Consider the following 21,836-nt stretch of genomic DNA (forward strand, 5'->3'; position numbering starts at 1 on the left):
CCTCAGTTTCTTCATCTGTCAAGTGAGTGTCACAGTGATCCAACCTCTAGGCCTACAAGAGTGCCCTGAGGCCTAAATGAAATCACAGAGGCAGCACTATTCCCAACGTAGGAAGTACCTCACCTTGAGCATGTACTTCCCCTGCCCAGGTCTTGTTCCTAACAGGCTATGGGACCTTGGGTGAGCCTCCATCTCCTCCACTTGCAGGAGGAGTCATCAAGCTGGCCCAGGGGACATGTGATGTGAAGGGGGTTCAGATTGGGGGTGATGAGGCTGGGGCTCAATCAGGCCCAGTGAGTTAGGGAAGTTCAGCCTTGAGGGACCAGGAGTGAGAGGAGGAAAGTATTGGAGGGGCTTGGTGAGGCTGGAGTTTGCCCTCACCTCCCCCGGGGGAGCAGTGGGGAGGTTTGTCTGAAGGGGGTTGGGGGGTGTGTCTGACCTGCCTCCCCTGTTCTTGTAGAAAGAAGTGATCCAGGCCCTGCCAAAGCTCATCAAACTCAACCCCATAGTGGTGAAAGAGGTCTTCAACCGCCTGCTGGGCACCCAGCATGGTAGGTGATTCGCTGTCCTCCCCACCAGGGGCCAGCTCAGCCCTGGTCCTATTTCCCTCCCCTGGGCTCCCTGTGCCCCAGTTCCCCTAGGAGACCCCACCTCAGGTGGCCAGGCAGGAGGAAGGGGTCCCAGAGGTGAGATGCAGAATGCTGGTGGGGGAGACTGTGTGGTGCTGCTACCTTGAGAGTGGGAATGGGGGCTCATGCTCTCTGGGCCACCATCCAGCTTTGGCGACATCTGAACATCTGTCCCAGAGCTCCCAAGCCACCCTCCTGTGTTACATAGATGATGGTTTCATCGACAGCGGGGGCACAGTTGTGGAACTGAGGTCTGACTCTAAAAGTGTCTTTCCTTCTAGGACCTAACTACTCTCCAGTCTCCCTAAGGCACGGGCTCCACTCCTGCCCTTCCTCAGCTCTTGCCTGAACCCCTCAAGCTGTGGCTGAGGGGCCTTTTGTTTAATCTGGTCAAAAAGAAAGAAAACTTTTAATTTGGAAGATTACCAAGTGGCAAAGGGTCGATTCCTCATCCCTGACCCCAGTGGTTGGAGCTCGGGAGGGTGGAGGCTGTTTCACACATAACCTGGTGATTTAAAACACACACACACGGGAGTGTCTGCGACCCGCAAAACAGCACCAGAAGAGTGCCATCTCTTCCCAGCCTCCTCCACTGTAGCATTCAGTCCGAGTACTGTTTTCAAGTCTGTTGCTTGGTCCCAGCCTGTCCTGTCCAGCAAGTTCCTCTGAGCATCTGTGCTGTACTGGGGACCCGTGTTGAGCTCCTCCTAGCCCTCCTTGTGGGTGCACAGCCCGGGGAAGGGTTGGGGGGTGTGCGGAGAGCAGCTGAATCACAATCAGATGTTGCCCTAACAAGGGTAGGAACCCAGTGCTGGGGAGAAGGAAAGCAAGATGAAGGCCTCTGGTGGTGAAGGATCGCTTTCCAGCTGCTGCCTCATTCAGGCCCCTCCTTTTGTGTTCTCAGTCTCTTCTGCTCCTCTAGCCCTTTGTACCCCTAACCCCAGAGGGCACCTTGTCTTCATTCACTGCTCCCCCAATCTCGGGGACTTGGACCCACCTCTTCATTTAGGCCTCCAAACTGTCTCCCCCCTCTGCCCCCACTCCCACCTGCTGCAGGTGAAGGGAACTCGGCCTTGTCCCCCCTGAACCCTGGAGAGCTTCTGATCGCGTTACACAACATTGACTCGGCAAAGTGTGACATGAAGTCTATCATCAAAGGTGAGGCGCTCCCCCCACCCCCCTTAAGTAGCCTGGCCGCTGCGGACCTGGGGAAGAACCTCAGTCACCCACATGCCCCTGCTGGAATCTGCCAAGTCGGAGAGTGTGCCACCTGCAGCCCCATCTCAGTGCTCCGGACTCCCACCTCATTCCTTTCCCTCCCTCCCTCCTGTCCTTCCTCCTCCCTCCCTCCTTCCATCTAAGGAACTGATGCACCTATTGTGCACTAGCACAGAGTAGTCCCCCAGAAAGGTGGGGAGCCCCTCCCTTCCCAGCCTCGGCCTGAGGAACGAAGGAAGCGGAGTCCTTGGCCAAGCAGGGCAGAGGCACAGCCGGCAGAGCAGACGGAGTGTACTAGGGCGGCTTGGACCAGGAGTCAGCCTGGGCTCCAGCTGAGACAGAAGAGCAGGCCTCCAGGCGGGGTACTCGGTGACAAAGTGGCCAGCTCACCACAATTAGCAGTTTCTTAATAGCTGCTGTTACTGTTTACCTAGCACTTTGAGCCAGGCTTTCCTAAGTGCCTTACAGGCCTGCCTGCCGATCCGCACCATTCTTTACCTGGTAAGTATGCTTGCTTCCATTTTGTAGACGAAATGGAGGTTCCAGAGAGGTTAAGTAACTTGCTCAGGGCCACACAGAAGCTAAGTGATGTAGTGGGGAAAAAAGTGAATCTGAAGTTGGGTGAACCTGAGTTGAAATCCCAGCTCTGCTGGTTCCTGCCGCATATGGCGTCGTTGAACCCAGGGCTGCCTCCGGTGGGAAGATCTCTCCCCCTCAGTGCTCCCCTCCACTTCCTCCCTACAGGAGGTTTTTAGTCCAGAAGCCATGCTTTCCCACGGAGGTGGAAGCCCTACTTTTCCCTGCTCTTCTCAGAAGACATCTGTCCCTTGCTCGCTCCTCTCTCGAAGAGCAGGGAGGCCTTTTCCCTCCTTGCCACCTAGTCTCATGTCTGGCCTGAAGTAGCTTCTTCAGTGACTTATTTCTTAGTATTCCTCTTCTTCTGAACAAATTCTCTCAGGAACTTTTAGGTCAGGAGAGAAGCTTAGGAAAATTTAAAACCCGCACTACAACTGAGAAGGAACTAAGGCCTCTAGTGGAAGCAATAAAGTGAAAAGGGTCTCAAAGCTGAGACTCCAGGAGTGGTCTTTTTACACGCCTTGGCCCCTTAGATGATGTCAGGAAAGTTATGAGCCCGTTCTCAGGGATGATACACTCACATGGGTTTGTGTACAGTTTGAGGGGATTCAAATTATGCTAGCATGGCCTGGTTCTGGCACTGCAGAGCTGAACCTGGCTGGATCTGGTGCTTAAGGGGAGGGGGCCTGGTCAGAAGATGAGGTCAGTCTAAAACCATGTAGGCCCTGCCCACCCTCACCACCCCACTGTAGCCCATTCATGGACTGAGGTTTAGTCCCTGATCTTACACACAGGAACCAAGGCCCAGGGAGGAAAAGGGCCTTAACCATAGGCAGCCAGTGGCCAGGCCCCTGGAGATGTCAGCAAGGCCTGGCCTTTAGAACCCCGCCTGTTTTCCTGCAAACCCAGGCCCACGTGGAGCCTCTGTACTGCTGAGCTCCCAGCTGCCCTTCGTCTGGTCTCCCTACTAGCTATTCATCCCCAACACACAATCTAGTCAGTTCCCAGAGCATGCTGCTCTGCTCAGGCACCAGCAGTTTTCTCAATTGCACTGCTAACCCTACTCGACCCTAAAAGCTCCAGATCCAAAGTGTAGTCCTATTTTGTGCACCATTGGAATCCCCAGTATCTGACAGTATAAGCAGTCATTTCTGGCATTTAGTCTCCCCTTAAACCATCCTTTCTCTGGTGAATTTTTCTGTAACTAGACCTGTCCAGTGGTCTGGTCCAGCAATTTAGAAAACTCACTGAGCACCTCTGCTCAACCCTGTGCTGGGTGGTGCTGAGGACACAGCAGGGATGGAGAAAGCCCTGGCCCTGCCCTCCTGGGGCTCACAGGCCATCCCCAGAGTAACAGTCCAGAGTGAACAGGGCTGTGGGACATTAGGGAGCGCCCCCTAGAGGAGGAGACACCTGAGCTGAGACCACAGAAGAATGAGTAGGGGTGAGGTAGCAGGAGAGATGATACAGAGAAGGAAAGAACGTTTGTAGGGGCCGAGAAATATGCTAGCATGGCCTGGTTCTGGAACTGCAGAGCTCACCCTGGCTGGATGTGATCTGGGGAGGGGGGCCTCGTCAAGAGATGAGGTCAGGCTATAACCGTGTAGGCCCTGCTCACGTGGAATCTCTCTCAGGCCAGTTCAGATTTGGACTTGCTCTCTAGAGGGCCCATGGGAGGTACAGGGTCAGGTTGAGCTTTTGAAAGTCCCTTCCGGCTGATGTATGGAGGGTGGATTAGAGGGGTGGCTGGGAGGCCCTGAAGGAGGCTGGGGCAGAGCTGAGCGGGAGGAGAGGGAAGAGGGTTGAGTTTGGAGACTTTTAGGCAGAGCAGACAGGAGCCAGTGACTACCTAGAAGGGAGGAGGAGGGACATCCTTGGTTTCTGGTGGGTCCTCTTGCACTTTTCTCACCTTCTACACTCCTGCCTAGATACCTGCCCTACCCTACCTCCAGCCTCCTCCCTGCCTGTCTACCTGTAATGCCTTCATCCTCCCTCTTTTCCTGATAGGAGCGCCCCCACCTCCCATTCCTTATAGGCACACACCTCTGTCCTCCATTAGCCTCTCAAGGATTGGGGGCCTCTCTTCTGGCTCAATAAAGACTTCCTGGTTGACAGACTCACATGGCAAGTGGTGTTTGGGGAAGAAGGGGTTCAGAGGCAGTTCCTGGGTTCTCCCCACTAGCACAATGGATTGGAGCACCACCAATCCCACAGATTTCAGGGTATCACAACCCACTCTTGAGGGAACAGACCCCCAAGGCCTGCCCTGGTCTTCCTGCCTTTGTGGGTGCTTGTGCTGTGCCAGACCTCCTTGGGCCCTTCCTGGCACTGGGTGCTGAGCTAGGGAGTTCACCATATGCCCAGGCTTCCTCCTGCTGCCCCTCCTTCATTGCTCTGTGGACTGCGTCCCCTACATAACCCCAGGCCTCATGACACCCTCTCACCAGCTCAAGCCCTTATACACTGGGTCAAGAGTGGGCAATCTCTTGACCAGCCAGCTGGTGGAGGACTCTCCTGTCCCCTATGGGATTGCTTATGGACATCAGAGTTTCCTTCCCTCTCCACTAGGAGTAGAGGTGCCACCCTAGTCAAGCCAGAATGTATCCCCAGGGGTTGGCAACATGTCTTTCCCACCTTATCCTTTCTGGGGGTTGTCCCCAAAGAGAGAGGGCCAGGGTCTTCCCACTCTGCCCAGTGGGGCTTCCAGGAGCTGGACATGTCTTTTCCCTTGGACTGAGTTCCCAAGCTTTCCAAAGACCAGGCCACAGTGCCCCCTCGGAAAGAGACCTGCTGGCTGGGGGTAATCTGTCTTGCCTAGAGCTTTAGGAAGTCAGGGCTGGGTCTCTCATACTGGCAGATGAAGGGGCTGAGGCTCTCTAAGGGTGGTGGGGCTCCCACCTCCCAAGGGGCAGCTGGGCAAAGAGGACAGGCCCACTTTCCGCCTCCTCGCAGCCACCAACCTGTGCTTTGCGGAGCGGAACGTGTACACATCGGAGGTGCTGGCCGTGGTGATGCAGCAGCTGATGGAGCAGAGTCCCCTGCCCATGCTGCTCATGAGGACCGTCATCCAGTCCCTGACCATGTACCCCCGCCTGGGGGGCTTCGTCATGAACATCCTGTCCCGCCTCATCATGAAGCAGGTAACCCACCCCTGACCACCCCAGTCTCCCAAGCAGTGGACCGCAGCAGGACACACTTCAGACAGACTTGAAGCAAAACCCCAGGCTTTTCCAACAGGCGCGGCCTCCCTGATGGAGCCACCATGCAGAGAGCAAGCTCTACCAGGACGGCCAGCTTCTTTGCCCTGCCCTCTGCTGAGAGTACTGTCCTCTGGGGGTCACTAAGTCAGGACAGCTACAGGGGGGTAGTGTGATGAGTGAGGGCTGTTGGGTGGTAGGAGCAAGTAGTAGACTTCATGGAGTACACATCCCAGGAGAGGCATGGCTGCCCCTTGCCCCACCCCCCACCACACCATTATGCACCCAGCCAGGATGCATACTAGATCTGAAGGATGGTCCCACTTTTCAAGAGAAGCTGGAGACGGTTTTAGAAATAACCAGGATGAAACAAAAAACAACGCATCCACAAGCCTTCAGGCTGGATTCAACCCACAGGTTGCCACTTTGCAACATCTGGCTTAGAGGTTAAGTGTGGATTCAGACATACCTGGGTTCAGATGTCGGCTCTGCCCCTTGGACCCTGGACAATTCCCTGCACCTCCCTGGGCCTCCTGTGTTTAGCAGGGCTAATGTCGCCCTCTTGAGGCTGCTGTGAGAATGAAATGAGGCTGTGCCATCTTGGCAAGGTCTTTCTCCCAGCTTCTGGGTTGGCTGGCTGCCTGCAGGCCCCCTCACGACTGCTCCCTCCCTGCCTGGTTCAGGTGTGGAAGTATCCCAAGGTGTGGGAGGGCTTCATCAAATGCTGTCAGCGCACCAAGCCCCAGAGCTTCCAGGTCATCCTGCAGCTCCCACCCCAGCAGCTGGGTGCCGTCTTTGACAAGTGCCCAGAGCTCCGGGAGCCCCTGCTGGCCCACGTCCGCTCCTTCACTCCCCACCAGGTACCCCAGGGTGTGGGGTGGGTGGCCCCATGGGTTCAGCCCTTGGGGACTGTATGGAGGTGGGCAGAGGGGAGCCCTACACTGCCAGGAAGGTCTGGGGCTCTGGAGGGTCAGGGACACCAAGGGTCTGGGAGGGGGCGTCCCTGAGTCATAGCTCTCCATGGCACTGCCATCCTGCTCTTCCCCTAGCAAGCACACATCCCCAACTCCATCATGACCATCCTGGAGGCCAGCGGCAAGCAGGAGCCAGAGACTAAGGAAACACCTGCCGGGCCCCTGGAAGAGGTGAGGGCTTGCAGCCCCCTTCCCAAGCCAGAGAGGCCCCACCCCCTCCTCTGGACCCACTCTACGAATGTCTGTGGACGTTCCTTCTAAAGGGAATGGGGGTGGGGAGACAGCTGCCTCTTACTCCCTGCCCACTCTACCATCTGCCTTCGGATGGTTACTGTCTTCTTTCCCACCATCCTCAAGGGAGCAGCTTGGGTTCTAGGTCCCACCCATCTCTGAGCTTGTGTGTGTCCCTGCCTACCCCTAGGATGACTTAGAGCCCCTGGCTCTGGCACCACCCCCGGCCCCCCGGCCCCCTCAAGACCTGATCGGCCTGCGGCTGGCCCAGGAGAAGGCCTTAAAGCGGCAGCTGGAGGAGGAACAGAAGCTGAAGCCTGGGGGTGTGGGAGCCCCCTCCTCGTCCTCCTCGTTGTCCTCTTCCTCAGCCCGGCCAGGCCCTCCCCAGCCCGAGGAAGCCATTGATTTCCGGGAGGAGGGGCCTGAGTGTGAGACCCCGGCCATTTTTATCAGCATGGATGATGACTCGGGGCTGACGGAGGCTGCACTGCTGGACTCTAGTCTTGAGGGACCCCTACCTAAGGTAGGGGTGACAACAACAGAGCAACAGAAGACGAGAAAAGTCAGGGATCTGGGGTTGCGTGTGCTCAAGGTGGGGGAGGAGGGAAGGTATGGCCGAAAGAAATATTGGAGGTGGGACCACGCTGTCTTTGACAGACTCCCCGTTCTCCTGTCAACAGGAAGTGGCAGCGGGCGGATTGATTTCAAAGGAGGAGCGGAGCCCCCAGACCCTCACCCCTGCCGGAGAAGACACCCTAAAGACCCCCAGCCCCACCGTGGAGGAAGCCGGGGAACCTGAGACCAAGGGGAACAGCTGACGGGGCTTGGTGGGGAAGGGGAGTGGGACTGGGAGCTCAGGGAGGGCGGGGCAGGGCTTTGCCTTCAAAATAAATAAAAACAAAAACCGCTAGTCTAGGGCATGGGTGCAGTCTCTCGTCTGTGCCTCCGTGTCAGCTGTGGGGCTTTGCGGTAGCCAGTAGGTGCACCCGGGAGCCCCCCGTAAGACTGAAAGCCGCTCGAGCGTCGGGCCGCGCCTGCGCGGAAACCAGCTCCTTGGCCCCGGCATCCCCGCGCGCCCTCCCCTGGTAACGGCCCGCCCCTTCCCTCCTTAGAAACCAGCGCGGATAGATGCGAAACGGGCGACTGGTCTGGCCTGCCTATCTGCAAGCCTTCCTCCTAGAAGTCTGTGATCCCTTCTGAACTATGGGGGACCCACCGCCCAACCCTGACTCCCCTTCTCAGCCGACCTCCAGCCGTAGGAATTCCCAGCTCTCTGAGCGGTGGCGCAGTCAGGAACAGCCTCGACCCCAGCCCACGGTTCCCTACGAGGTGCAGCAAACACCCCCTGACGCCCAGATCCCGCGCAGCAGTCAGGAGGTCGTGTCGAGCCAGACCAACCTCCGAGGCTGGTCCCAAAGGGCCAGCCTGACCCAAAATGAGAACTTGATGTTCCAGGCTGAAGAAGCCCAGTTGGGTGGCATAGAGTACTCTTCCCTGAATACGGGCTTTCCCTCAGAGATACAGCCCCAACCTTATCTGAGCGAAGGCAGGTTCCAGGTCACCCGCGATGCCAGCCTCATGCTGCAGCAGCTACAGCAGGGTGAAGGCAACCTATTCCAGCAGCTGGAGGCTGCCTACCAGGAGCCCGGGGCCAACCTCTTGGGCCAGTTCACCATGTACCAGAGAGACCTGCAGTTTGGCCAGAGCGCAGAGCATGGGCCCTACTTGAGGGATGATCCTGCCCTCCAGTTCTCGCCCTCCGAGCTAGGCTTCATGCCTTTCAGCATGGAGATGCCGGAGCCAGAACCTCGGGAGCTGGCTGTGCAGAACGCCAAGGCCTACCTCCTGCAGACCAGCGTCAACTGCGACCTCAGCCTGTGAGAGGGGAGCCCAGGAGTGGGGAGGGGCGGGACCCAGGTAGGGGAGACCCCAGCCAAGGCCGTACCTCAGGTCTGGGGTCTCCTCAGTCAGACAAGGGATTACTCCTCATTGATAACCAGTGGCTACTTGGGGGGCATCTAACTCGGACTAGGAGTCAAGTCAGGGGATAAACAGCAGCAGCTAGTGTTTACTTGCCAGATGTGCCAGCACTTCATGTATGCACATCTGGTTCTCATAGCTGCGATGAGAATAGGACCACCTGTTCCTATTTTATAGGGGAGGAAACTGAGACACAGAGAAATTGGTCCCATGTTCAAATTAACACAGCTAGGATGTGTCAGAGCCAGGATTTCAGCACAAGTGACTTGGCTTCTGAGGCCCTGTTATCCACAAGTTTCCTGCCTGGGGAAGGCACTTGCCAGGGCCACTCAGCTGCAGTCATAACACACCTTTCAGCCCCCCATCACATCCTCAAGAAGCTGACACTTTAATGGATAATAAGTATAATAGATGATAAAGTGATGATAAGAGCTAAGGTGAGCTAAGGCAGAGTAAGGGGGGGATAGGGAGCACATGTTAAGTAGTGTGAGATCAGGGAAGGCCTCTCTGAGGAAGTGACATTTGATCAGGGACCTGAAGGAGGTGAGAGAGAGCACCCTGAAGGTAACTGGAGGAAGAGGGGTCTAGATATAGGACACTGTGAGCTTAAAGGCTTTGAAGCTTGCTGTGTTTGAGGAACAGGAAGGAGGCTGGTATGACTGGAACCAAGGGAGGAAGGAGAGTGAGGGAAGATGAGGTTGGAGAAGTAAGAGGTCTTGCTAAAGCATAAAGCTGACCCCTATCCCTCCTATGCTCAGAGCTTGCCATGGCTCACCAATGCCCTCAGGATAAGGTTCATGCTCCTCATAACAGCTTCAAGGCCCTATATAATTCAGTCCCTTCTTGCTTTCAAACTTCATCTCTAGTCAGCTCCTCCTTCAGATCCTAGAATGTAGTCAGAATTAACCTCCAGCTCTTCCCCTATAAAACCCAGCCTTCAGGAACTTCAAGGTCCCTCATTGAAAAGCCCTGTACTCTCACTTCTGATCCTTCCCAATTCAATGTTGGCTCCCCAACCCCGCCACACCCAAGACTGCTGCCAAAGGGTTTGCACACTGGAGAGAGTTAGACATACACACTTTGAAATCAAGCCAACCTGGCTTTAAATCCTGGCCGTGCTACCCTGTCTGACCTCATGAGCTCAACTTTTCTAAGCCTCAGTTTCCTCATCTGGAGAGTGGGGATCATAATTGTTCCTCAGATGTATGATGGTGGTGAGAAATCAACATGCTCTCAAGTGCTCAGCATACCTGACTCAGGTCAATGGAAGCCACTACAATACTGTTATCACTCTTGCCTCTTTTCCTCCCACAACCTGTCTCCCTCCCTCTACTCCAGCCACACTAACCTCCTCAGTGCTCCTCCAATATGCCAGGCACACCCTCAGCTCAAGGCCTCACACTCCATTCTCAAATACATCATCTGCAAACCATGGTAGTTTTGCTTCTTTCTTCCTAATCCTTTTACCATTTCTTTCTTTTTCATGTCAGATTGCATTGGCTGGGAACTTCACTGCAATATTATAACTCAGTGGTGAAAGAAGGCATCTTCATTCCCAGTCTCATAGGGGAAATATTCCGTCTTTTCACCATTGTGTTTGGTGTGTGCTGCAGGTTACTTGTGGCTACCCTTTATTGAGATTATGAAAAGTTACCTTCTATTCCTAGTTTGCTAGGTTTTTAAAGAGCATGAAAGGGTGTTGAATGTTATCAGTTTCTCTGCACCTGTTGAAGTGATCTTACATACCTCATCTACCGTGTTAATGTGATGAATTAAATTTTTTTCCTATTTTTCTAATATCAGTCCAGTCTTGGTATTCCTGCTGTTAGCCAATTTAATCATGGTGTGTTGTCCTTTTGAGAATGCTGGATGCCATTTGCTAATATTTTGCTTAGGATTTCAGCATCTACATTTCTAAATGAGATTGGCATAGAATGTCCCTTTCTCCTAGTTTCCTTGAGTTTTGGTATCAAGATTATGTTAGACTCATAGAATGTCTCAGGGCCTATGCATCTGCTTTTCCCTCTGACTGAAACACTCTTCCCTCCAATATTTGCGTGGTTTGCCCCCTCATTGAATGAGAGCATTCAAATCTCAGCTTAAAAGTCATCTCAGTGAAGCTGTCCCAGGCCTCCCTATTTAAAACTGCAAACCATCTCCTATCTCTGGCATTCCCAGTCCCCATTCCCTGCTTTATTTGTCTTCAAATAAATTACCACCCCCAGCACACTATATATTTTGCACATTTGGTTAATATCTGTCTCTCACCAAAATGTCAGCTCCACTAGGGCAAGGACCTTTTCTCTCCCCTACTGTGTCCCCAGCACCAGGCAAAGGGCCAGACACACAGCAGCGAGCTCAGTAAGCTGAGTGAGTGATCCCCCCACCTCCCACTCCCCTCTGTGGGAGGCAGGTATGAGCACCTGGTGAACCTGCTGACCAAGATCCTGAACCAGCGGCCAGAGAACCCCTTGTTCCTCCTGGAGTCACTGAACCGCACCACGCAATGGGAGTGGTTCCACCCCAAGTTGGACACACTTCGGGACGACCCGGAGATGCAGCCCATCTATGAGATGGCTGAGAGGCAGAAGGCGCTGTTTGGCGGGAGCGGAGGCGGCGAGGGCGAACAGGAGATGGAGGAGGAGGTGGTGAGTGAATCAGTGGGGAGGGGTACGCGGTGGGGAGAGCAGTGACCCAGGCTCAGGCAGCCCGTGCTAATGCCTGGAGGTGAGGGACTGCACAGCATCACCCTGAAACATGTGATTTCAATTTTGTGGGGGAGGAGGGGCCAGGGACCAGGTCACAGAGAGCTTTGAACGCCAGGCTAAGGGGCTTGGGCTTTTTTCTGAGGCCACTGGAGTGCCATGGGAGGGCTTGATGCAAAGAAAAAGTTGGTCAGTTCTGCTTTGTAGAAAGTGGACTCCAGCACCACAGGGAGATGGAGCCTGGTTTCTCCTACCACGTCTTACTCCTCCCTTCTGCAAAAAAAACTGCTTTACAGATGTTTTCTGTGAAACCCACTACCTCCTGGCGTCTCTCAACACTGAATTTGCCCCCTACCCCCCAACTCACTTTCCCCTTTTGCAAGCTGAGACCTGACTCATTAACATTCCACTATGAATATTTCATTCCACGATTCTGTTTCCAGCACTGGATGACTGCTTAAAATTTGGGTGAAGTGTTCTTTCACTCGTTCAAGAAACATTTGTTGAGAACTCTGTTTATGATCATTCTGATACCTCCTAGGCCCCCTGCTAAGAGCTTTAGGAGTGTGGTCTGTTTCATCCCTGAAACAACCTTGTAAGGCAAGTGCCATTTATTATTTCTATTTGTGACAGAAGGACTTAGAGGGCTCGAAGCTAGAAAAGAGACAGGATTAGGAAGGCAGGACTATGTCTTCCAAAGCCTGGTTTAAAACCTCGGCCATCTCTGCGGATGCTGTTGGTCTGGGCTCGTATCTTATGTTTCTGAAATTCTAGGATTCTGACGACAGTGGGGTGGGATAGTGGGAGAAACCGGAACGACAGTTTGACCAAGGAATGAGCACTTCAGTGAGCAGAGTGCAGGTGGGAATCCAAGTCACATTATAACAAAGAACAGTTTTACCTGAGAATACGGTTTTAAATTTCAGATCAGCAATTTCTCCTCGGAAGTTCCCACCCCCTTAGAACTGCACCTTTCCTCTGCGACACCTCCAGGTCGCACGCACCTCCACCTAACGCAAGCCCCTGACGGCCCCGCCTCCTTAGAACGCTTTGCCTCTAGAGGCTCCACCCCCTTAGAACCCCTCAACTGTCGACGCCCCGCCCCCTTGAAATTCAATCCTAAGGGAGACACCGCCCTCTTCAAATATTTAGCCCCTGGAGGCCCCACCCCCTTAGAAATTGGAGGTGGAGTTTTTAATATGCGGTCTGTAGAAGGGCAAAATTGTGGGCGTTTGTGGCCTATGCTTGTTTCTAGGAAGAGATTCAAATCCGTGATTCAGCGTTTTGTATTTACTTTTCTGTCTTAATGGAGGAAGGGCTCTCATTTCTCTCATTTTCTATTTCTTCCAAATGGAAAGAATGTCTACTTCTTCCATGATCCCCAACAACATTTGTAGAAAAACTCATTCTTTCCCCTCTTTGAAAATGTCACCTCTACCATTTATTTACCCCTGTACTGACTCAGGTTCATTTCTGGGTTCTCTATTTTGTGCCTTGCTCTGTAGATGGCTGTCTGCATTAGGACTCTTGTGTTTGCTGTGTACAACCTCTGCATAGCGGGTTTGGCTGTTACAGCATAAGGTTCCCCATCACTGCACATCTGTTTTGGAAAGTTCCTGACTATTCTCACATTTACAGTTTTTTTGGGGGGGTAATTGTTTTATTTATTAATTATTATTACATTTTTTGTGTGTGGAGGTACTGGGGATTGAACCCAGGATCTCGTGCATGTTAAGCATGTGCTCTACCACTGAGCTGTACCACCCCCACATTTAGTTTTAAACTAACTTTAGTGTTACTGTGTCATATTCCAAAAACTAACACCTTACTGTTCTTGTTTGACACACTTTAAGACAGGAAGTAGATGTCAAAGAAATGAAGACAAGTAGCTTAGACAAGACAGAAGTCTTTCTCACACCTAATAGGTGCAAGCACTCCAGGGCTGACAAGGTGGATCCCCAGTGAAGGGGCACTGAAGGCTGTCTTCTTCCCACACTCCCCACCCTCTCACTACCCCCCACCCACCCAAACCAAGAAAGCAGTTTTCAGCATCACAGAAGCTTGGGCATAAATCCCATCTTTGGCCAATACAGTCAGAGTCAGTAAGGCTCAGTTTTGGCTGCAAGTGCTTGATTAAAATGGCCCAAGCAGTTCAGCAAAACACATCATTACTTCAGCTTTGCCAAGAGTGGGTAGAGTTGCAGCAGGATCTTTGTGAGATCATGAAGAATCCTGGCTCTTCCGTCTCCTCTGTTCTGCCTTCATCATGTTGACTTTTGGTCTTTGAATTTGTCACTTTATGCTTGTAAAATGGCTGCTGAAGCCTCAGATATCATATCCCCACACCAGCACCCCCAAAATGGAGGGGGGAGCTCTTCCCTATGTGTCCCTTTTTTTTTTAAAATCAAGAATGCCAAAGTTTTCCTGGAGCCTCTCAGAAAACCTCTGCTTGTATCTTATTGGCCAGATTGGGTCATGTGACCACTCCTGGCTGCAAGGAAAGTGACTGTGGAGCTTCTCCAGCCTGGGGAAGGCAACCAGTGGAGAAGGGGGTTGAGGATAGTGCCAGCTCAGTGGGCTGCCAATGACTGATTGCACTGAACCTAAGGGCAGGAATAAATGTAGCTGATCCCCAGGCCAACCTGGCATTCAGGTGCCCATATTTCACCTCTGCTTCTCTCTCCTCCCCTACCTCCTCCACCACACAGTATACAGCCACCCCACAGCTGCTGAATTATTTTCTTTTTAAATTCCTTCCAGTTGCCACCGGGAAATCTTTTCTCCCAGATCACAGATAGGATCTTCCTGGAAGCTGGCAGAAAGGGGAAGGAAGATTCTGGCTGCCATTCACAGAGGAGTTATAGAGTGGAGGCTAAGAATATGGCCTCTGGAGCCAGACCAGCCTCGGTTCAAACCCAGCCATACCAAAGAAGTAATTGCTAGGCAGGGTGATGACGGCTGTACTCTCTCTCCACCTAGTTCCAAATTGCAGAGGGAGAGAAGCAGAGTCTGATCTGCCATTTTGGGACAGTTGTCCCCACCTGCTCCAATCAACAGTGGCTGGAAGGGTAGGGTGATGTCATTTAAACATGGCTGGTCAGGCCATGCCATTGCCGTCGATGGAGGGACGTTCCCAGAAAGAGGGTGATGTCCATCGACTATGAGCCAGGCACACACCCTAGAGAGGGTTTCCTATGATCTGTCTCTTATCTTCCTTCCTGGCTGCCAGGAGAAGTCTTGGGATTAAGTTTTGACTCTTGCCCCCTCGGTTGCTGGTGGCAACATCAATGAGGCAAACAAGCTTTGGCATTGTGTTTAAGGTTGAGAGAAACTGCCAGGATCACTTGTAAAAATTACGATTCTCCTCCTGTATCGTATTTGTCAGGGTGGATCCTGTCGAGCTGAGATCACAAACAGCCCAGCCATCTCAGTGGCTTAATGCCACACAGCTTATTTCTCGCTCACACCACTGGCCCATCCAGGCTTGGCAAGAGGGCTTGGCTCATCAGTCACTTGAGATGGAGGATGACAGAGGTGCCACTGTGACCCAGGCTCCCCCCGCTGCAGAGCAGGAGAAAGAGGGCATAGCAACCCCCACACGGGTTCTTCCAGCTTCTGCCTTCAAGTGGTCAGAGCAAGCGATATGAAAGTGGTGGGGGTGGGGTGCAAAGCATACCTTCCGGTGGAGAGGGACTTCAAACTCTTGTGAAGCCCAAAGCAGTCCAGCAGGCCTAGGGAAAAGATGCAGTAATTGTTCCCGTTAACACTGTGTTCACAAAGGGAGCTTTAAAAAAAAAATGAGAATACAGTACATAGGAAAAACCTCAGTGCGCTTGCCACCAAACCTCCTACATCAACTGGTACAATTTAAACGTCATTGTTCCTTTACACACTTACCCCTACATCTCACTGGCCAGAAATGGGTTACAGAGCAGTTGAACTCTCTGGACTCTAGAACTGAGTCAGGCTGCGGAGCAGGGCTTCAGCCTTCCTCCCCCGTGCCCTCCACCCCGCCCTCTGCAGGCTGAGACAGCAGTGCCCAACATCATGGAGAAGGCTTTCTACTTCGAACAGGCTGGTGTGGGCCTGGGCTCAGACGAGAGTTTCCGCATCTTCATGGCCCTGAAGCAGCTAGTGGAGCAGCAGCCCATCCTTACCTGCCGATTCTGGGGCAAGATCCTGGGGCTCAGTCGCAGCTACCTGGTGGCCGAGGTGGAATTTCGGGAGGGGGAGGAGGAGGGGGAGGAGGAGGAGATGGAGGAGATGATGGAGGGCGGCGACGTCATGGAGACACACGGCGAGGAGGAGGGCGAGGAGGAGGAGAAGATCCCCGACGTCATCCCCAAGCCCACGTGGAAGCCGCCACCTGCCATCCCCAAGGAAGAGAGCCGCTCCGGCGCCAACAAGTACCTGTATTTTGTGTGCAATGAGCCGGGCCAGCCTTGGGCGCGATTGCCCCACGTCACGCCTATCCAGATCGTGCAGGCCCGCAAGATCAAGAAGTTCTTCACGGGCTACCTGGATGCCCCGGTCATCAGCTACCCACCCTTCCCAGGCAATGAGGCCAACTACCTGCGCGCCCAGATCGCCCGCATCTCGGCCGCCACACAAATCAGCCCCCTCGGCTTCTACCAGTTTGGCGAGGAGGAGGGCGACGAGGAAGAGGAAGGCGGTGCTGGGCGAGACTCGTATGAGGAGAACCCAGACTTTGACGGAATCCCGGTTCTCGAGCTGGTGGACTCCATGGCCAACTGGGTGCACCACACGCAGCACATCCTGCCGCAGGTGAGCACCGGACTCCAGCCTCCCCACTGGTTGTAGAACCAGGTGTGACCCCAAAATAATGATATTAAACACCTGCTCACTGCTAGGCATCCATTCCATCATTCATTCAACAGATACTGGTTGACAATCCCCTGTTAGAAATCTTTGGGGCCAGATGCATCCTGGAATTCTGAATTTTTCAGATCCTAAAAAGGTGACACAGTGCATATGCCATATGTTATGCAGCACCTCAAGCAGGGGCTGGGGCTACAGCCCGGGTTCAAAGGCATCATTATTCCTGCAGCAAAACTGACTAGCCTCTCATCAGTTGGGCCAGGGTTGTTGCCAAATGACTTATGGAAAAACTTTTGGTTTTCAAAGCTTTTCAGATTTTGAAATTGTGCGTGAGAGATTGCAGACCTGCATTTATCGAGTGGCTAGTGTGTCTGAACTTTACATACATTTATTTATTTATTCCAGGAAGCACCTGCTGTGGAATTTTTTATTCATTCATTCATTCACTCAGTAAACATTGATTGACTTCACAATGCTTTACTGAAACCAAATAACTCCTTTTGAGATTGGTACAACAATCATTCCCATTTCACAGTTGCTGAAACTGAAGTCTGCTATATGCTGTGCCCTTAGGCTCATTCATTCATTCAACAAACATTTATCGGCTCTTCAGGACCTCAGGCAACCCAACAACAATGCGATGTCAGAGGCATCCATGATACACCCATTTCACAGATGAGCAAACAGAGGATCATATGGGCTCCACCAGGGCAGCAATGTGGGGGGTCTCTTTTCTCAAGGATATCTCCCCAGCACCTAGAGTAGTGCCTGTGTATAGTAGGTGCTCCTCAAATATACAATTAATGACTGACTGAATGAGTGAATGGATGCACACATGGAGGCCAAGAGCCAGCCAGAGACAGGAGTCCCCATCTTACTGTAACAGCCCATCTTCCCCCTACCTACCTCCACCTGTACTTCTACCCGCACCTGGGTCCCTGAGAACAGAACCAGTCCACAGTGTCCTGCCTGGCCCTTTACCTCCTCCCAGGGTGCAGGCCAGGCTCTGCCCTCCCCAGGGGTGCCACCTGACCTCCTCCCCATTTCTAGGGCCGCTGCACTTGGGTGAACCCATTGCAGAAGACAGAGGAGGAGGAGGAGCTGGGGGAGGAGGAAGAGAAGGCAGATGAGGGAATGGAGGAGGTGGAGCAGGAGGTCGGGCCCCCGCTGCTGACGCCACTCTCTGAAGATGCAGGTAACTGTCCTCACCTCACACACCGCCAGCTCTGGTGGAGGCTGGGAGAAAGGGAGGGGCAGCAAGACTGTGGCAAGGCGGGGAGAGGGGCACCTCTCTGAGCCTCAGTTATATTCTCATCTATAAAATGGGCATCCCGTGGGGCTACAGGATGTGCCGATCTTATAAACTGTGTCTGGCAGGTGGCAATGGCCCAGATGGTGTGATATGGTCTTTTGAGTCCCATATGGGCTTGGGGAGAGAGAGAGAGATGGCTAGGGAGGCCTCCTCAGGGGAAGCAGGACTTGAGCTGGGTTTTAGAAGACTGGACAGGAATTTCCTGAGACTGGGACCTCAGGCACCTGGAGGAAGGAAGAGGGAGAGGCTGAGAGTGGGCGAGTGCATGGAATCTGGATATGGACCCAGATTTCCACAAGCCCAGAGCCTATGCTCTGCCCTGTGATGCCTGGTTCAAACCTATGGCCAACCTAGAAGGAGAATCCCAGTAGCTCCCCTGTCAGGGGGCCTCAGGGTTCACTGTCACCCTGCAAAGGAGGTAAGTGTCTCCACCTTGCCTAGCCTCTGACCTCCCTGGTGCTCTCTGCTCCCCGACAGAAATCATGCACATGTCACCCTGGACCGCCCGCCTGTCCTGCAGCCTCAGCCCCCAGTACTCCGTGGCCGTCGTGCGCTCCAACCTCTGGCCAGGGGCCTGTGCCTACGCCAGTGGCAAGTAGGTCTTCTCCTAGTTCCTCCCAGCAGAGGGCACCCCCACAACTTCATCAGGGACAGAATGGGTGGAGCAACTCACCTGGGTGGGCAGAGATTGGGACGACTCCCTTGGCGAAGCCCCCAGGGCCTGAACTCCTCACTCAGCTCCCAGGGGTTCCATTAGGGCTAAAATGAGAAATCCCAGACCAAGAGTGTGTGAGCCCCTTGAAGGGGACGGTAGAACTCAGTGGTAAAGCTCATGCTTAGCATGCTCCAGGTCCTGGGTGCAATCCCCAGCACCTCCATTAAATAAACAAACCTAATTACCTCCCCCCTTTCCCCCCAAAAAAACTATTTTAAAAAAAGTGTGTGAGACCCTTGGATGAAAGAATGGAGGATCAGAAAGGGGAAGGAACTGACTCAGGGACACACAGCATGTGCAGGATTCAAACTTGGCTATATGATCCCTAGGCCCAGGCTTTCCTGCTATATGAGTCATGGAGCCAGACAGGACTGAGATGTCCCCTTTTGGGTGGTCCTGACAGGGCAGAGTCTTATCTCTGGGGAAGCTGACTCCTTCCCCTGGACATTTCTTCCAATTTGAAGAGTCTTCTGCGGGCAGAAATCTTCCCCACCAGGATCTTCCACCAGTTGTTCTCAAAAGATTGGCAGGCCAAAGTCACGCCCACATCCTCCCACCCTCAGCTCCAAACTCCAAACAAGTCCCTCAGCCTCCCACCAGGCACCTCCCAGCCTGTCTGCCTAGCCACCGGAGAGCGCAGCCTGCTGCAGTGGGGCATGCACTTACCAGCTCTGTCCGCCAGATGGCATGACGGCTGTTCATAGCTTTTCCTTTCCGCTCACACTTTGCACTGTGTTCCCTACTACAATTCACAGCCAGGGTGGGATTTCACATCATCTTGATAATTTAACCATATTCTTGGCAATTGTTTTTTTAACCTCCAGAAGCATGGAGAGGCATGCTTGCTTTTGCCAACGCCCTTCTTCTGGCCACAGTCAGATCTTAAGGGGATCGAGGAAGGATTCCTGGGAAAAACAGCCTTGAACTGAAATCTTTGGGGAAAGAAAGAAGTAACTGGGGTTTTACTGTCTGGCACAGGGAACTATCTTCAATAGCTTGTAATAACCTATAATGAAAGAGAATATGAAAAAGACTATATATATATATATATATATATATATATATATATATGTAACTAAATCACTATGCTGTGCACCTGAAACTAACACAACATTGTAAATCAACTATACTTCAATTTAAAAATAAACAAAATAAAATAAAAATAAATAAATGGGGAGAAGTAACTAGGCAGAAGGACATTCTAGGCCAGAACTTCCCAAACTGTGAGTGAGTAGGACTCACCGGGGGGTCTGGTTAAAGCACAGATTCCAGTCGGGTTGGTCTGGATTGGAGCCCAAGATTCTCCCTTCCTAGCAAGTGCAACCTCCCAGGAACCAGGGCAGACAGAGGTCGGGGGCTTCCAAGGAAGCAGTGTGTTTGAAGGCTCCAAGGAAGGCCTGGAGGGAAACGATTCTCTAGGGAGTAGCAAGGCTGGGAGAATAAGGTCAGATCCAAACTACTCCCCATGGTGGGCTCTCCATCCTTCTCTCTCTCTCTCTCCCCTTGGCTCTGCCACTCTCCCTGTCTCTCAGTCCCCTCCCTTTCCTCCCATTTACGCCTCTTTCCTTCTCCCCTTAAAATTCCGGGGAGAGGTCAATTGGTGGGGCTAGGACCCAACCAATTCTGTCCTTTTCTCCTCTAGAATGTAGGCACCACGGCAGGAATTCTTGTCTAATCTATTCACTGCTAGGTGCTTACTTCTAGACAAGTGCTGGCCAATGTAAATAAAATACAAGCCACATATGTCATTTAAAATTTTCTAGTAGCCACATTCAAGAAATAAAATTAAACAGGCAAAATTCATTTAATAATATATTTTATTTAACCCCAACTATCCTAAATATTCTCAGGAAAACAATAATGTAAAAATTATTAACAAGCTAATTTACTTTTCTTTTTCATGAGTCTTTGGAATCTGGGGTGAAGTTTATTTTACACTTATAGCACATCTCAATTTGGGTGCTAAATTTTCATCAGAAATGCTTGACTTGTATTCAGATTTTACAACATTTACAGTTGAAAAAGTAGATTCATGTATTCAGGTTGTCCATGTATTCAGAGATACTTAGATGTTTTCCAATAAGTGAAGTATCAGTTTTATTGTTTAAATTAATTAAAATTAAATAAAATCCGTTCCATCCAACACATTCTTTTCAAGAGCACATGGAGTATCTCCAGGACAGCCCGAATGCTCAGCCATAAAATGAGTCTCAATCAATTTTTAAGGATTGCTCATACAAAATATCTTCTCTGACCACACTGGAATGAAATTAGAAACCAATAATAACAAGGAAATTTTGGAAATTCCCAGGTATGTAAAAATTAAACAACATACTCCTAAATAATCAATGGGTCAAAGAAGAAATCACAAGTGAAATTTGAAAACTGAATAAAATCAGAAGTTGAGTTCTCCAATCTCGCTAGCCAGATTTCAAGAGCTCTACAGCTCCATGTGCTGTCAGTGCAGCTCTAGACGCGACCTTGCCCTTAGCAGATGCTCGGCAGATATTGAAAAAACAAATGAATAGAGAAACCTGGTGGGCACATTTCACTCTACCACCCCCAACTTTGCAGTCATGCTATGCCCATGCTGGGGCCCACCTTTAAAAAAAGTCTAGGCTGGGGTCTTTGGGGGAGGATTTTCCAGCATCTCTCTGCCCCTCCAGGAAGTTTGAGAACATCTACATCGGCTGGGGCCACAAGTACAGTCCTGAGAACTTCAACCCGCCCCTGCCAGCCCCTATTCAGCAAGAGTACCCCAGCGGCCCAGAGATCATGGAGATGAGTGACCCTACAGTGGAGGAGGAGCAGGCCCTCAAGGCTGCCCAAGAGCAAGTGTTGGCAGCCTCGGAGGAAGAGGAGGAGGATGAGGATGAAGATGAGGACGAGGACCAGGATGACTGAAGCTCCATAGCCCCCTTCCTCAAGCAGGTAGATAGCAGGTTTTCCCTTAAACATAGTTTTGTTTTTTCACTGTTGGTTTGTTTTCTGCCCCTAGAGGACAGGGGTAGAAGAGGAAGACAGCTGCTCTAAATAAAATTTCCCCAGGGCATTCCAGCAGGATCACTCATTTCTTCACTTCATTTGTTGACATGGCTTCTAAATCAGGACTGCGGCACTTGGCTGGGAACACAGATGTTGCCCAGCATAGTCTCTTCCATCTGTTCATTTTTTTATTCATCTGGCCAGCAAACAACTATTGAAGTGCCTCCTGTCTGCCCAGCCCTGTGCTGGGGACACAGAGGTGACCAAGTGGCCCCAGATCTGCTTTCCTGGGGCTCATACTCCACAGGAGACACAGATGAAGGAGCCCAAAGGACTGGCAGAGCTCCTGAGATAGCTTGTAAAAGAAATGGAAGAGTGGAAAAGGTATTCCAATTAGAGGGAACAGGATGTGCAAAGGGAGAGTGCCCAAGGGCAAGAGAGAGTGATGTGTTGGGGTAGATTCTCAAACCTCACT

The 21,836-nt window shown here is 52.1% G+C and overlaps 2 protein-coding genes across 3 annotated transcripts in view; both read left to right on the forward strand.

Moving 5' to 3' along the window:
• Window positions 1–7,740, forward strand: part of SYMPK (symplekin scaffold protein) — a 34,157-nt gene extending 26,417 nt beyond the window's left edge. For both annotated transcript variants that reach the window (XM_010946833.3, XM_045510608.2), the window contains 7 exons: window positions 461–551; window positions 1,686–1,787; window positions 5,376–5,563; window positions 6,304–6,480; window positions 6,670–6,765; window positions 7,016–7,348; window positions 7,506–7,740. In XM_010946833.3, coding sequence (XP_010945135.1) covers window positions 461–551; window positions 1,686–1,787; window positions 5,376–5,563; window positions 6,304–6,480; window positions 6,670–6,765; window positions 7,016–7,348; window positions 7,506–7,643 — 1,125 coding nt within the window. In that variant the 3' untranslated portion in view covers window positions 7,644–7,740. The remainder of the gene's footprint in view (window positions 1–460; window positions 552–1,685; window positions 1,788–5,375; window positions 5,564–6,303; window positions 6,481–6,669; window positions 6,766–7,015; window positions 7,349–7,505) is intronic.
• Window positions 7,741–8,028: 288 nt separating this feature from the next.
• On the forward strand, window positions 8,029–21,503 carry RSPH6A (radial spoke head 6 homolog A). Its single transcript, XM_010947090.3, has 6 exons — window positions 8,029–8,702; window positions 11,219–11,453; window positions 15,534–16,295; window positions 17,400–17,544; window positions 18,139–18,256; window positions 21,043–21,503. Exons 1-6 carry the CDS (start codon window positions 8,029–8,031, stop codon window positions 21,278–21,280), a joined length of 2,172 nt encoding a protein of 723 aa, XP_010945392.1. The 3' UTR covers window positions 21,281–21,503.
• The last annotated feature ends 333 nt before the right edge of the window (window positions 21,504–21,836 follow it).

Source organism: Camelus bactrianus, chromosome 9 (assembly GCF_048773025.1).
Source record: "Camelus bactrianus isolate YW-2024 breed Bactrian camel chromosome 9, ASM4877302v1, whole genome shotgun sequence".
Taxonomy (NCBI): Eukaryota; Metazoa; Chordata; class Mammalia; order Artiodactyla; family Camelidae; genus Camelus; species Camelus bactrianus.